Source organism: Prunus mume, linkage group LG1 (genome assembly GCF_029339155.1).
Source record: "Prunus mume cultivar Tortuosa linkage group LG1, ASM2933915v1, whole genome shotgun sequence".
Classification (NCBI taxonomy): Eukaryota; Viridiplantae; Streptophyta; class Magnoliopsida; order Rosales; family Rosaceae; genus Prunus; species Prunus mume.
Window position 1 is genome coordinate 19,546,859 of NC_142698.1, and position 13,463 is coordinate 19,560,321.

General features: G+C 38.7%; 3 protein-coding genes across 8 annotated transcripts; 2 read left to right on the forward strand and 1 right to left on the reverse strand.

Annotated features, from left to right (window-relative positions):
- Positions 1 to 646: 646 nt before the first annotated feature.
- On the forward strand, positions 647 to 3,616 carry LOC103318738 (U-box domain-containing protein 9-like). Of its 3 annotated transcripts, none has more exons than XM_089050732.1 (3): positions 653 to 1,237; positions 2,268 to 2,336; positions 2,406 to 3,616. In XM_089050732.1, the coding sequence occupies exons 1-3, from the start codon at positions 929 to 931 to the stop codon at positions 3,342 to 3,344; spliced, it is 1,317 nt and encodes a 438-aa protein (XP_088906858.1). In that variant the 5' UTR covers positions 653 to 928; the 3' UTR covers positions 3,345 to 3,616. The 3 variants fall into 3 exon arrangements, with proteins under 3 accessions (XP_008218380.2, XP_088906858.1, XP_008218381.2); XM_008220159.3 differs by having other exon boundaries at positions 700 to 838; positions 937 to 1,237; positions 2,268 to 3,616; XM_008220158.2 differs by having other exon boundaries at positions 647 to 1,237; positions 2,268 to 3,616.
- Positions 3,617 to 6,043: 2,427 nt separating this feature from the next.
- LOC103318739 (ubiquitin hydrolase) lies at positions 6,044 to 8,631 on the reverse strand. Of its 4 annotated transcripts, none has more exons than XM_089044099.1 (4): positions 7,831 to 8,631; positions 7,518 to 7,727; positions 6,490 to 6,856; positions 6,044 to 6,318 (listed from the first exon to the last, which is right to left on the reverse strand). In XM_089044099.1, coding segments are annotated over exons 1-4 (585 nt in total). In that variant the 5' UTR covers positions 7,837 to 8,631; the 3' UTR covers positions 6,044 to 6,316. The 4 variants fall into 4 exon arrangements, with proteins under 4 accessions (XP_088900225.1, XP_088900224.1, XP_088900223.1 ...); XM_089044098.1 differs by having other exon boundaries at positions 6,490 to 6,859; positions 7,518 to 7,724; positions 7,831 to 8,619; XM_089044097.1 differs by having other exon boundaries at positions 6,490 to 6,859; positions 7,831 to 8,618.
- Positions 8,632 to 11,337: 2,706 nt separating this feature from the next.
- Positions 11,338 to 13,442, forward strand: LOC103318740 (uncharacterized). The gene is made up of 3 exons (XM_008220164.2): positions 11,338 to 11,759; positions 12,470 to 12,599; positions 12,691 to 13,442. The coding sequence occupies exons 1-3, from the start codon at positions 11,660 to 11,662 to the stop codon at positions 13,250 to 13,252; spliced, it is 792 nt and encodes a 263-aa protein (XP_008218386.2). The 5' UTR covers positions 11,338 to 11,659; the 3' UTR covers positions 13,253 to 13,442.
- Positions 13,443 to 13,463: the final 21 nt, after the last annotated feature.

Sequence of the window (13,463 nt, forward strand, 5' to 3'; positions counted from 1 at the left end):
ATCCAGATAAACAATAATAAAGATGGTTGATACTTACTTACACCCACCCGGTTCTCCTAAAAAGTTGTTTAATGGTTGTTACTAAGGTTAGGTTTAGTTTATCAGTTTAACCACAAGTTTCACATTTCTTTTTTTTTAATGGAAACCTTTAAATGAGGCGCAAAGAACAGAGTGGTTTGACTTTGTATTTTCAAAAGAACTGAATAGTTGTAACCTGGTCGTCTTTTTCATTTTTTTGTGTGGGTATGACTAATGGATCCAGATACGTTGCAGAATATGGAGATGAATTTCCTAAACTTTGAAAGATTTTACATCATGGGTGGCAAGCAGTGGACACAAAAGGGTTATTTATTCAAACATTCATGCATTTGGTGAGAGTAAAATTAGTTCCCATTAAATAAATAATTTATACATCTTAGTTCATCATCCAAACAAAAGTTACATGAAAAAATAAAATAAATAAATAAAAGATACAGAAGTTATGCAAAGTTACCAACTGGACCCTTATAAAGTTGTATAATTTCATTTTGGCAAACAGTTGATGGTAGATACCAACCACACCTGGTGACTTAATCACTCACTGACAAAGTACATATTGTTAGGACGACTACCCTTACAACATGTGCCCGTTGAAACGGAATTTTGCGTGTCATAATATTTCTTCAAAGTCACAAACACAGAAAACAAAAAATTCTCAAGAAAGAAAGAGAAAAAGAAACAGAGTATAGGCAGAGACACACTCTGCTGCTCTCTCTCAGTGCTCTGGCTCCGGGTCTCTCTCTCTCTCTCTCTCTCTCTCTCTCTCTGACAGATGATGAAGCAGCCCACAGTTCTCCACGTTTGTTTCTCTTTGACAAACCCATTCATCTGAACCCAAAATAATCAGCAACCCTGATCTCCATTTTTCTTCTTGTTTTGTCTTTCGCAAATGGCCAGGACAGGTGTCTTGGACGAGACTGAGACTGAGAGTGACTCGTCTATGGTGGCAGCAAAGGCCATGGAGATAAAGAAGCAGTTGGAGAGACTGGTCAAGGCCATTGTTGATGAAGATGACTACAGGGTTGAGACTGCTGATGAGGCTATCAGTGCCTTGTCTTCTTTGAAGGGCTTGAAGCTAAAAAAGTCTCTGTCGTTCAAACTTGATGGCCATGGCAATCTTCTTGATGTTCCTGAAGACTTCAGATGTCCCATCTCTGGAGAACTCATGAAGGACCCCGTTGTCTTGGCCACTGGACAGGTTACAATTTCTTTTCTTTTATCTCCCTTTGATTTCTTTGAGTGTATATTTCTTTCATTTCGATTTGTCTTGAATTTTCTTTGCCGCTATTTGGATTTTGATGAGTTCCTGGCCAATTTGAATATGCATGCAAGAATTTCATGGGTTGGAGATTTTGATTATTGTTAATCTTGGGCTTTGCGTCTTTTTTCCGCTTTCTTTGGTATCAATATCATGAATTCTGAATACTTTCGGTGTTGGGTTTCGAAGAATTTTTTGGTTCTTGTATTTCTGCTTAATCTTTCAAGACCAGACTTGAATTGTGTTTCCAGGCTTCAGAACCCCAATTCCACACTAACAAATGTACAGTCGGGTTAACTTTAATAATTTGTTCTGTGGTTTTTCTTTTTCATCGTGTTCTGTGATTCCTTTTTCCCTTCTTTTCATTGCAGAGGACCTGTTTGGAGAATATGTTTGATCTCAAGAGTTTTCTAAGTTTAAAAGAATCTTGTCAGTAATTCACATGTCATCCTCCATTATAATGGGAGAAGAAGAAAGTTGTTTGATAACGACTACATCGGGAAAAAAAAAACCTGTAGTCATTCTTTGAATTGCTTTCATTGATTAAATAGGGATTATTGCTTGAAGTGGACATCTAAGGTGAACTGTGATCATAAAATCTTGATGTATGTCTCAAACCCCGTATGACAGCTGGGTTTCCTAAGTCCTACCAACCCTTAATGAGTTATTTGTTCATGAAAAAGGAAACTTCATAAAGAGTGAGAGGAATCGATGAGGTTTTTGCTATCTTTCACGGCACAGCCCAATTTGGGCTGGTGCTGACACGGCAGAGTCGATATAGAACAACTAACTAAGCATCACATTTTGTTGCATTTATGAATTATTTAGGATCAGATCACCGCTGCCTTTGTGCTACAATTATGGTAGTATCATTTGAAATCTCACCTTGAGTTCTTGCAGTTTCTTATAATTTCTACTTCTCTAAATGAAATGCAGACTCACTGTATTACATATTTTTATTGGATTACAGACTTATGACCGGCCATTCATCCAGAGGTGGTTGAATGAAGGCAACCGAACATGCCCTCAAACAAAGCAAGTCCTCTCTCATACTGTCCTTACCCCTAATCATCTGGTTCGAGAAATGATTTCACAATGGTGCAGGGAGCATGGAATGGAGCTTCCAAAACCTGTTCAGGATATTGATGAGGAAGTTGTCACCAATGCAGACCGTGGATATCTAAATTCGTTGCTTCAGAAGATGTCATCATCCCTATCTGATCAAAAAGAAGCAGCAAAAGAGCTTCGACTGCTCACGAAGCGAAGTTCACCATTTCGGGCACTTTTTGGTGAGTCTATTGAGACCATTCGACAATTGCTCAGTCCACTTTCACCGGGGCAGGCTGATACTGATCCTGATCTTCAAGAAGATTTGATCACAACACTACTAAACCTTTCAATTCATGATAATAACAAAAGATTGGTTGCAGAGCATCCCTTGGTCATCCCTCTGCTGATTGAATCCTTAATATCTGGAACCATTCAAACAAAAAGCAATGCTGCTGCAACTTTCTTCACATTAGCAGCCATTGATTCCAACAAGATTATTATAGGAACGTCTGGTGCTCTCAATCCTTTGATTGACCTTTTAGATGAGCATCCACTGGCCATGAAAGATGTTGCTTCAGCCATATTCAGCTTGTGTAGTGTTCTTGAAAATAAAGGAAGGGCCATCAATGCTGGAGCAGTCAGGGTAATTCTGCAGAAGATAATGGATCGCGTGTTAGTTGCGGAGTTGTTGGCTATACTTGCTATGCTTTCTAGCCATCAGAAGGCTGTTCAGGAAATGTGCGAGCTTGGCACTGTATCTTGCTTGTTTGGCATCATAAGGGAGAGCGATTGTGAGCACAACAAGGAGAATTGTATTGCAATCCTTTACACCATCTGCTTTGCTGATCGGACCAAATTGAAGGAAATTAAGGAAGAGGAAATGGCCAATGGTACAGTTTCCAGACTTGCAAGGACCGGGACTTCGAGGGCCAAGAGAAAGGCCAGTGGAATTCTTGAGAGGCTGAATAAGACTGGCTCAATAACGCACACTGCTTGATGGAAATGAAACTTTGTCTTGTTTTTTTCTCTCTTCCCCAAAAAGGTATCATCCCATCACCCATGTAAATGTCCTTTCTATATCTGGTCGCTATACATACTCCATTACCTGTACAAAAAAAAAAAAAAAAGGTTTCACAGATTTGTACACATTACTTGAGTCGATCTCCTAGGCAAGTTTTAGTCCATTTCAGGCATATAGACATGTAAAGGTTCGTTGGAACTTGACCTCTCTTTGGTCACAAAAGAATTCATAACTGGTATATTTTTCTATTTTCTGACTTGTCCAGTTTGTGCCAGCTGTGTTTGAAATGCCAACATGTGTAGTTTGATTTGGATTATTTGATTGAATTAATGATGATCATACTCGGCTTTGCTGAATTACAGGACCTGTGGCCTGTAGGGTCTCCAGTCCATTGTTTTGTTTAAGAGTGTCGGCAAGGCTGACCACCAAATTGCTTAACCCCCCCTTGATTAAATACACCAGTTAAGCAGTGGATTAAGTACTAAACCAGAATTATAAAGCTTGATAATGACATATTTGGACGGCGCCATAAGATTTACAACTTTAATTATAAAAGAAGGGAAAAGGGCAAATTAAGCGCAGACTGATGCTGAAATCTAGTATTTCATGCTGCCTCTGACTCGTCATTCCAATAACGTACCTTTCTCAACATTTTTAATAATATTTCCTTGAGCGAAAAAGAAGAATTCATAAAGGTGGGTGAACTACTATTTAGAATAATTTAATTTAATGATGTTAACACCGAGTGAAAGGAAGCGGCTGTATCTATGTATACAAAATAGACGGTTTAAATCAGTGAAATACAAAATACAATGCGGCTGTATAACTTCATTTGTCTTTTTTTATTTTTTTATTATTATTAGAAACTTACAACCACTGCATTACTTGCAAGGCCTAATTTTCCAACTACGTCTGTATGCCAGCGAATGATCGCTTCTATAATTCGTTTGCCTTCTAAATGCTTAGAAACACTCTGGTTGGCCACAGTAGTGTACAAATATTAATTTGTTTTTATTTGTTAGGCATAAATTTGTTGAAAATTAAACTATCAGTACGATTTTTTATTAATTAACTTACTCATAAACCTTGTTTATTAATTAACAAGTTGTTACTTGTTGCTTGATCATTAACAAATATCAACTTTTCCAACAACTTGTTGTCCCTTCCTATCTTCAATGGCTGGGCTAGCCATGAATTTGAAAGACAGTACACAATGCACATTGTTCATGACATGACATGACAGTGGGTGAACATCAGAATCCAATTCTCACGGCAGATTGGCTTTCAATGGTCGATAGAGTTTAGGTTTCTTATTAGATTGTTGTACAAATAAAAAGAAAATAAAAAATCTCACACATCGGACGATGCATACAAAAAACACTTCACTAGAAGACAATATAAAACCCAAAGACACTTTGGATACATAAACAGGACAACTCATGTGCAGCCTATCATCTTGTGTCGTTTGCTATTGCTGGTCCCATCCCATCTTTGCTGAAAATAATTTATTATATAAAAAAAAAACAAGCATGCATGAAGAATCTGAATATTTTCGTACCAAAAAGAGAGGACGGAGGAATATAATTTCACCATGATATTTGGAAACCCGAATGGCTGGCCCTGGGCTGGCTCGTTGGCTTCAATTTCATTTCAATAGATAGATATATGTTTGGCATGTAGTGCGTTTGTTTTTTGGTCTGTCTCTTCTGAACCATGTACAAATTAGTTTGAAAGTTTCTTCATTTCTAGTTTCTATTATTACTTGCTTTCGGTTGAGTGGTCCAAAGATATAAGGGGTGTTGTGGTGGAGAGAGAGAGAGAGAGAGAGAGAGAGAGAGAGAAGCACTTTTTGAGTTTGACAAGTAATGTAACGGCAATGCCATAAAGAAGAAGATCATGAAAATGTTTAATACAAACTTTATTCTCTGCTTAAAGAATGTTTATGATAATGAAAGTCCAAAATCAGCGGGCATGGAAATTTTAGATCCCTTGAATTGTGCAGTCTTCTTCTTCTTCTTCTCCTCCTTTTCCCGGCCCAAAACATGGACTTTTGAAAAAAGAAACAAATTGGGGACTGGTCCGACTGGTGCTGTTGCATGCAAAAACCAGAGATACAACCAAAACAGTGGCTCAACTCAACCAAAGAATATTCTTATTTTTGAGCTTTTTCAAGTGCTTTCTTATCAGCAAGTTGAGCACCCATCTGAGGGAGACATGACATACTACTAACTTGTTTATATCTATAAATTATAATTGGTGGACCAACACAAACAACTATAAATTATAACTGGTGGACCAACACAAACATTGTTTCAGTTCAGCAACTCACAATAATAATTGAAGATGGGCAGAAAGTCAAGATGTTTGGAAGCAGAAGCAAACGCAAGATAAAGGAAAAGAAGCCCAACTCTTTTTTGGGTTCTGGAAATCTCCTCAAAGGCCCAAAGCTTAAAAAGAAGCCCAACGTACAAGTCCAAATAATTATAGCTAAACCAAATGACTTGACTGGACTCTGCAGAGCAGACTAGGTTCCAAGTACCAGTTGGATTGGAGCGGTGGGTGGGAAGGCAAGAGGGTCAATTATTTCCAACTTGTTTCTTCTCTCAATTTCCATATCTTGTTCAATTATTTATTGGCATTAGATAACAAAATTGCGAAGAAAAGGGAAACTGAGATAAAGAAAACCACAAAAGCTGGCATTAACGTATCCAATTTTGATATCATTTCATAGCTTGGTTCCATCTCATCTCATACAATACAAGCACAAGACACACATGTTGAGGAAAAACAACACACATACACACACAGATGAGAATGAGATCAGCTTTCCTTTGTAGTACTAGTAGGATTTGTACGAGCTAGAGCAGCGATGAGAGAGAGAGAGATGGATATCCCAGATTCATGAAGCACATGCTGGCACCAAGCAACAAAGCAATCCCAGCATTTTCTTCTAAAAAACAAAACAAAACAAAACATATTAAAGTCGAGTGTTGAAAAACATCAAAAGACAGAGTTAGTATGATGTCACATCTCATAGATAAGAGTCCATAATGTAATGGGTTTGAAATTAAGAGCCGCTCTGGAGGCCATCATGATATCATCATGCATGCATCAAACTTACATCTTTTCTTCTTTTTGGGTGAGAACACATCACACTTTTTTGACTTATTAAATTTGAGGAAAAATAAAATATAAGAGAAGAAGAAAGACACGACACAGACACACACCCGTTTGGTCTTGTGGAGAAGCTCGGGGGGGATTTTGTAGAGATCTTCGTCCACAGGCTTTGGAGGCCTAGTGGGGAAACGAGGGGTTACTCTCGGAACGGCGTCGTTCGAACGAGTGCGATTTGATTGTTGAACATGATATTCGTAGTGTTTAGTTGGCGGTTGCGTCACGTCACAGACCTTAGCTTGCTGCTTCTTTTGCTCCATGACATGCGCACGCGAGCCTCGCTTTTCCCTCGTCCCTACTCTTGGTGCTGCCTGCTGCTGCAATATTTCCAAAAACAGCATTGTCATAAATTCACACTTGTCCATCTCGTTATTCTAATTTATATATCACCAACCACTTTCTCTCAATCACATTAATGTGGTGCATACTTGTTTCTTTCTTTGGTCACCAAGAAAATCAATATATTTTCAAACAAAATGTGTCAACTAAAATCTTAGTCTCATAACCACCACCACCACCACCACTTACTTTTTGGTGAGATTCTAAACTACTGTAATGTAATGTACGGGGATTGTGTTCGAATAATTTATGTGCAATAGGATGAGACATTAGTACCTTGGCTGGCCTAACTTGAAACTGGGTAATTTTAGTTAGAGGAATCAGTTGCCACTTAAATCAGTCAATCTTCACATTAATTCAAAGAATAAAAGAGGCCTACCTCCCTAGAGATAGAGAAGCTAGCTCAGTTTGGGTCATAGGTGAAATTAATTAGCCCCCAAATGAAGTCCTAGGTAATATAGTTCTCTAATTTTGAAATGAATGAAAGATATATCCTTTCACACCCATTTTGTACGCGGAAAATATCCCCAGCAGGAGCAGCACACTGAACATGCAAATGCAATGGGAATGAAAACAAGACAAATTTAAAAAAGCAGACAATAAAAAAGAAAGTTGAATGGAGATTAAAGGCAGAACCTTTCGAGAGGGTTTAGGCTTGTTGAGATGGTTAACAGCATAAAAGTCAGCAGGACGAACGTAGGCATCAGCACTTTCACCAGAGGAAGAGCTGAATCTGATCAAACCGGCCTGTCTTGCGCACTCGAAATACTGGGTGATTGGCAGCTCATTTGCATAATCCCAGTTTCCAAATGCTGGTATTTGACCACTCCTTTTATAGTAGTCCTGCTGATCACCATTCATTCACAACCCAATAAATAAAACCATGAAACAAACATTAAAACCAAATTGAAAAAGAGGAAAGCCATTGATGGTATGGAGAAGAACTTACATCCATTGTTTTGTTTGTGGGTTGTGTTGTTGTGAACACTGGTTTTGGCAGATAATGCCAATAAATAAAGGTGGGATACTTTTGAATCGCAAAGTAGGGAGAAAGGTGGAGGAAATTAAAGGGGAGGAAGGGGAATGGAGCAAAAAGGTAAAAGAGGGGTCTGGGTCTGGGGTGATTCCTGAGAGGGGGCTCAGGCTCAGAGAGGATATAAATTCTGGTCAGAGTTAAAGAGAGAGAATCTAGGAAAAAGAGAGAGAGAGATGATCTTCAAATCTTGGTCCTTGCTGCTACTAGTTTTGTAGCATATACATACATACATACACAGTAATAGTAGCTGCACAGGCTCTGAGTCTGAACAAAGAAAGACAGCTTAGAATTAGATGTCCTAGTCATAGGCAAGGGGCAGAAAAAAGGTTGTAATGAAGGAGCCTTGTTTTAGGGAGATGGGCACTGTTGCCTCTGCAATATATGTTTGCAGTTTGCAGCAGCAGCAGCAGCAACTACACCATAGTAAGTAAGTATACTGTATAGGGAGAGAGAGAGAGAGAGTTAAAAGCTACTTTTGGAGTGCTTTGTGGTGGTTGACGATGTTTATCCAACTCCTCAATCTGGAAATGCCACATTGCCACCATGCCTGTGATTAAAAGATGGGTTTTCCTCGGTCCACGCAGTAGACTGGTAGGTGGACCCCACATTCCTAGGGTTCCCCCCTCTAAGATGAGAAATGTGAATTCTTTCTTTCTTTCAACTCTTCTCTTCTCTTGCAGAAAAAGAAATCTGAGAAAGGTAACCGGTGGGTGGGTGTGACTGTGCGTGTGTGACCAAGGTGAAAAAGGATTTGAATATTTATTTTATTTATAATGCCAGGCTGCCAGCCAAGTATAATTATTAATTAATATATATATGTAGTGTAGGTCTGCTGCCAAACTTGCTTTGCTTTACTGTTTGGACTCGGATTTTGGAGGTGGTTCTATTCTAGCTACTAAAAGTCACTTTCGGGAAGAAGCGCTTTTCGAGAAGTTCACCCCCACCATTTTGGGATCTTGTCCGTTTCCCAGCCCGAATCCAGCAAACAGTATTTGCCATTTGCAACAGCAGATATCATGTGGATTGTGAACAGCTATATAACATGAACAACAATACTAGCTAAAAAGACCACAACCCAAATACACTATTTGCAACAACAGCGAGTTAGATTGGATTTGGACTTACCCAATACCCAGACCTATTTGTAATTGGGCTTCAACCGACCCATAAACTGATATTCAATTCGGGTTAACTCTGCCCTGCCCTGCTCAGCGGCAAGCAACAGTGCTAGTGGAAATTGGACAGTCAAATCCCAGAAGTTGGAATCAAGTGAATAAAATAAAAAAGACCAAAACAGGAACAGCAGCACCCACCAATGCCACAAGTTCATGTGAATATATGCCTTCTGTGAATCTGGGATTGCAAAAACAAACATTATTAATACATTACAGTCAAAATCAAGTGTTGAAAAACATCCTCAAATGACATTGCACCATTTTGCCAGAGATTATTTTTTTCATAAAAAAAAAACCCCTTATTTTATAGGACAAAAGAAAGAAAAACAAAAGTTCGTCAACCGCGGCAGAACGCAAGGTGCGTAAAGGCGCGGAGGAAATCGAGGAGTGTGAAAGTTTTGACTCTTTCCTTCTTCTTTCTTTGGTTGTGCCTTAAATTTATTAGCAGCAGTATGATTATAGTTTCAATGCTGAAGTCGGTTTCGGTGGAGAAATTGTTAAATAACTTTGACTCCAAGGCACCGCTTTGGGGATCGTGCAAATGTCTTGTATATATATTGTTGACCAATCTCATGTCATGCACAAGGAAAGGATGCCACGAGTAACACACCGGAAGCAGACGTGTTTTGCCAAGAGTATTAGCCTGTGGCCGGGGGACGGGACTCGGGGAGGGTGGGTGTGGGCCCCACAACATAGAAGACGAAGAAGAAGGGAGGAGTGAGTGTGTGTGTGTGTAAAAGTCAACAATGTCATTGTATTGATAATTCCACAGCACAGCGTAAGCTGAGCTGACAGAGACGACAAATGTCTCATTACTAAACGACGTTAGCAACCGACCAATGAGTTAATAAAAAGGACGCCACAATTCACCCATTTATTCACATTTCACAACCACAAAGGCTTCTCACGTGGGATGACCACTAAAATCAAAGCCCCCTTATTTCTTCTCCTCATCATCTTATTTCTCTCTCTATGGTCACCTAACGCGTTAATGCCTCGTACATATAGTGGTGTGGTTTATAAAGTGTATTCACTTTTATTAAAACTCTACTCTATAATATAGTCACTTTCTGTTCCGGCGTGGTCAGGCCGGAAAGAGGGAAACATTTTCGTACTATTATTAGCACTCTAAAAACAGTCTTCGTGCTTTTTTCGTATAGAAACATAAGAGAGAAATTATACGTAAATGAGAATATTAATGAAATGATGTAGTCTAAAAAACGACCCACTAAAGAAAAGGTTTGGGCTGGATGTTTCTTCATTTGGGTTTTTATTGGGCTTAGATCTATCAAAAAACTATGTAACGGGGTAGCCCATAAAAATCTTTACTTTGATGCTTTTTGTTTTGGTCAATCACTTTGATATTAATTTCTTTGATCTGTTGGGATGATTGTGAGGTATATATGTTATGTTTGGTGACCATCAGCCTCAGAATTATTGCTTGAACAAATATTTGGATGCATGTTGGTAGTGACAAGTGAGGGTCACTTTCAGTCTTCAATAGATTTATGTTATTCTAGCTCTGTTAGTTATGTTATAATAATTGCCTAAAAACCTAATTAATGGGGCAATCAGGAGTTGCATTGCAGGGGTTGAAGGTTGGAAAACATCAATCTGCACTGCGTGCCAGAATATCTCAATGTTTGCATGTGGGCTTGTAATTTTCAGAGGACAATATTGCATATGATTGTCATGGTCGTTTTCAATGTCACCAGCCAAGCTTCCCAGATTTAAAGACCGGTGAAGAAGTATTATATCATCAAGCTAGGCTAGGCAAGCTACACGACAGAGCTCACACAATAATATATCGATAAACTGTTCAAACACTGAATCAAATTGCTGCCTGCGCCACAAAATCAGGCCACTTTTGTTTTGTGAATAAGCAAGATTTCAGATAAAATATGTGGTCCAGTCCAGTTTTATACGCATGCATGCAATGCAAATTCAATGCAAATGCATGGTCCTTGCACCTTTGCTTCTTTCATATTCATATGGACTGCACGATATAACATTATTAATTGACATGGCGGTCCCTCCCTTTTGGCTCTCTGATCTGTCACCTGTGCTCATGTCTGATCGAGTCGATCAATACATATTTAAGTGCTCTCCTCCCCTCCTATATAGGTTGCAGAAATTTGAGTTTAAAGGTCAACTAGCAGCTAGAAAATAACAAGCAAATGCAGCATCAACAGACTTTAATTTGAGGATATTTATATATATAGCGCTGTTATTAATTTGGCCAAATTTTGAAAAAGATGTATCGCAAGAGACATAATAATGCTGCCTCATTATAAACATACATAGAGCCATACTGTCGTAGAAAGAAGATGGACCATTGGCCATGTTCTAAATTTCTAATTCATGTGGATATGCGTATGCTGCAGGCTTTCATTTTGGTGTGTTAGGCGCTAGAAAAGAACAAGGACAAAATAGTAGAATATATATGGTGTATATGTATAAGTCGTTGGCTGCAGCGACATTAGATATATTCAACTTTGCGTTCTGCATCAGATGAGACATGAGAGAGTAGAGATTTAGGATCAGGATTCAGGAGGGGAGATCAAGAGATGGGTGGCATTCCATGGACAAAGGAAGAAGATCAATTGCTCAGGAAATGCATAGAGCAGTATGGAGAAGGCAAATGGCATCGTGTCCCTCTCTTGGCTGGTATGCTATTAACTTATTCATTCTATTGCTTTAATTATTTCACAACTTTTTCCATCATTATACTCTAATTGGATTTTTCAATGAGTACTGATCAATTTCTTCTTTTGACATGAAACTTATGACTTAATTATTCATCTTGTTCAATTAATGCCATCTGACAATTACAGGCTATATAAGTCTAAATTTACAAGCAGGGTCGGAGTTCCGATATAATTAATTTTGCCAAGATGGTTTATACTCAAATATAAAAATGAAAACTTTCTCGAATTAAACTTCGCTCAAGTGACATGAAATGAGTGAGGTGAAAAAAAGTTACATCTTATCAATATGCATAGAAAAGGGTGGGTAATACCACTTCTATATGCATGCTACAGGGAAACTCTTCCTCATAGCTTTAAGGTAGGGTGTTATATTGTGCAAAATCAAATGTACATTTCAACTTCCCTATGCAATAATGCAACACACCCTTTTCTAAGAGGCATTTTGGTTGGGTTCTTTGTGAATTTATCTGCTTTGAAGTGTGCCCTTTTAGAAGATACGTATATTATAAACATTGGATATGGATGGCGTTTTAACTTTTAACGATGATCAAATTAAGTTGATGAGGACGAAACAGGGTAAGCTTTTGTTAAGTTAAGTGTCTCACTGTTAATCCATCAAATTCAAATGTATGCCTGGTGGTGATATATATTGGATTGTGGTGTATTAAGGTCTAAACAGGTGCCGTAAGAGCTGTAGGCTGAGGTGGTTAAACTATCTCCGCCCAAACATCAAGAGAGGGAGCTTTGAAGAAGAGGAAATTGATCTCATCATCAAGCTCCAAAAGCTCCTAGGGAATAGGCAAGTGAATAGCATTCCTCTATTACATATATAATGTAGTAATCACTCGTAAACCGCACGCATCTAGAAACCTGAGAAATTTATTTTTCAGGTGGTCATTAGTTGCAGCTAGACTTCCGGGAAGGACAGGTAACGATGTGAAGAACTACTGGAATTGTCACTTGAGCAAGAAGCTAAATGCTCAAGAAGCTGAAGACAAGAACAAGCATTGTGCAAGGAATGTGCAAGTCATGAGACCCCGAGCCTCAAACTATGCCAGTACAAACTCAAAGAGGCCATATTCAACAGCTCTAGACCAAGCTCCAAGTAACAATTTTTGCCAACCAGTTAATCTACTACAAGAAGGGGGCAGCAGCAGCCGCACACTAATTCCAACGCCAATGCCAATGCTGTGCAACATTGGAGATGGCCAGAATCAGATGTTTCAGGCAGAGCATGATGAGAGCAACAAGAATGTTCCAAGTGTGGAAGAAGAAGATATTAATGATGGGATTAATATGGGTGATTTTCCAATGGAGGGCCTTCCATTTAAGGGAGTTGGAGAACATGATCAAGATGATGATCCTGCTGATGATGATGGGGTCAACAAGCACAACAAATGGGAATGGGACGACTCCATCTTGGGTGACGTGGACCTCTGGACTCATTGTTAAGTAGTTAATTAGAGAGTGATTTGCTCTGCTTAATTCGGTGTTCGTGATTAGTATATGTGTGTACGTGAGATGATGATGATTTATTTATAATAATTTATGTACGTGAGTGATGGTAATGTTTCTGAAGAAAGAGGTGACCTGAATAATTGTGTAAAAATATATGTCAATTGCTTCTTCTGCGTTTATTAAATTAGTACAAAAATTTCCTCAT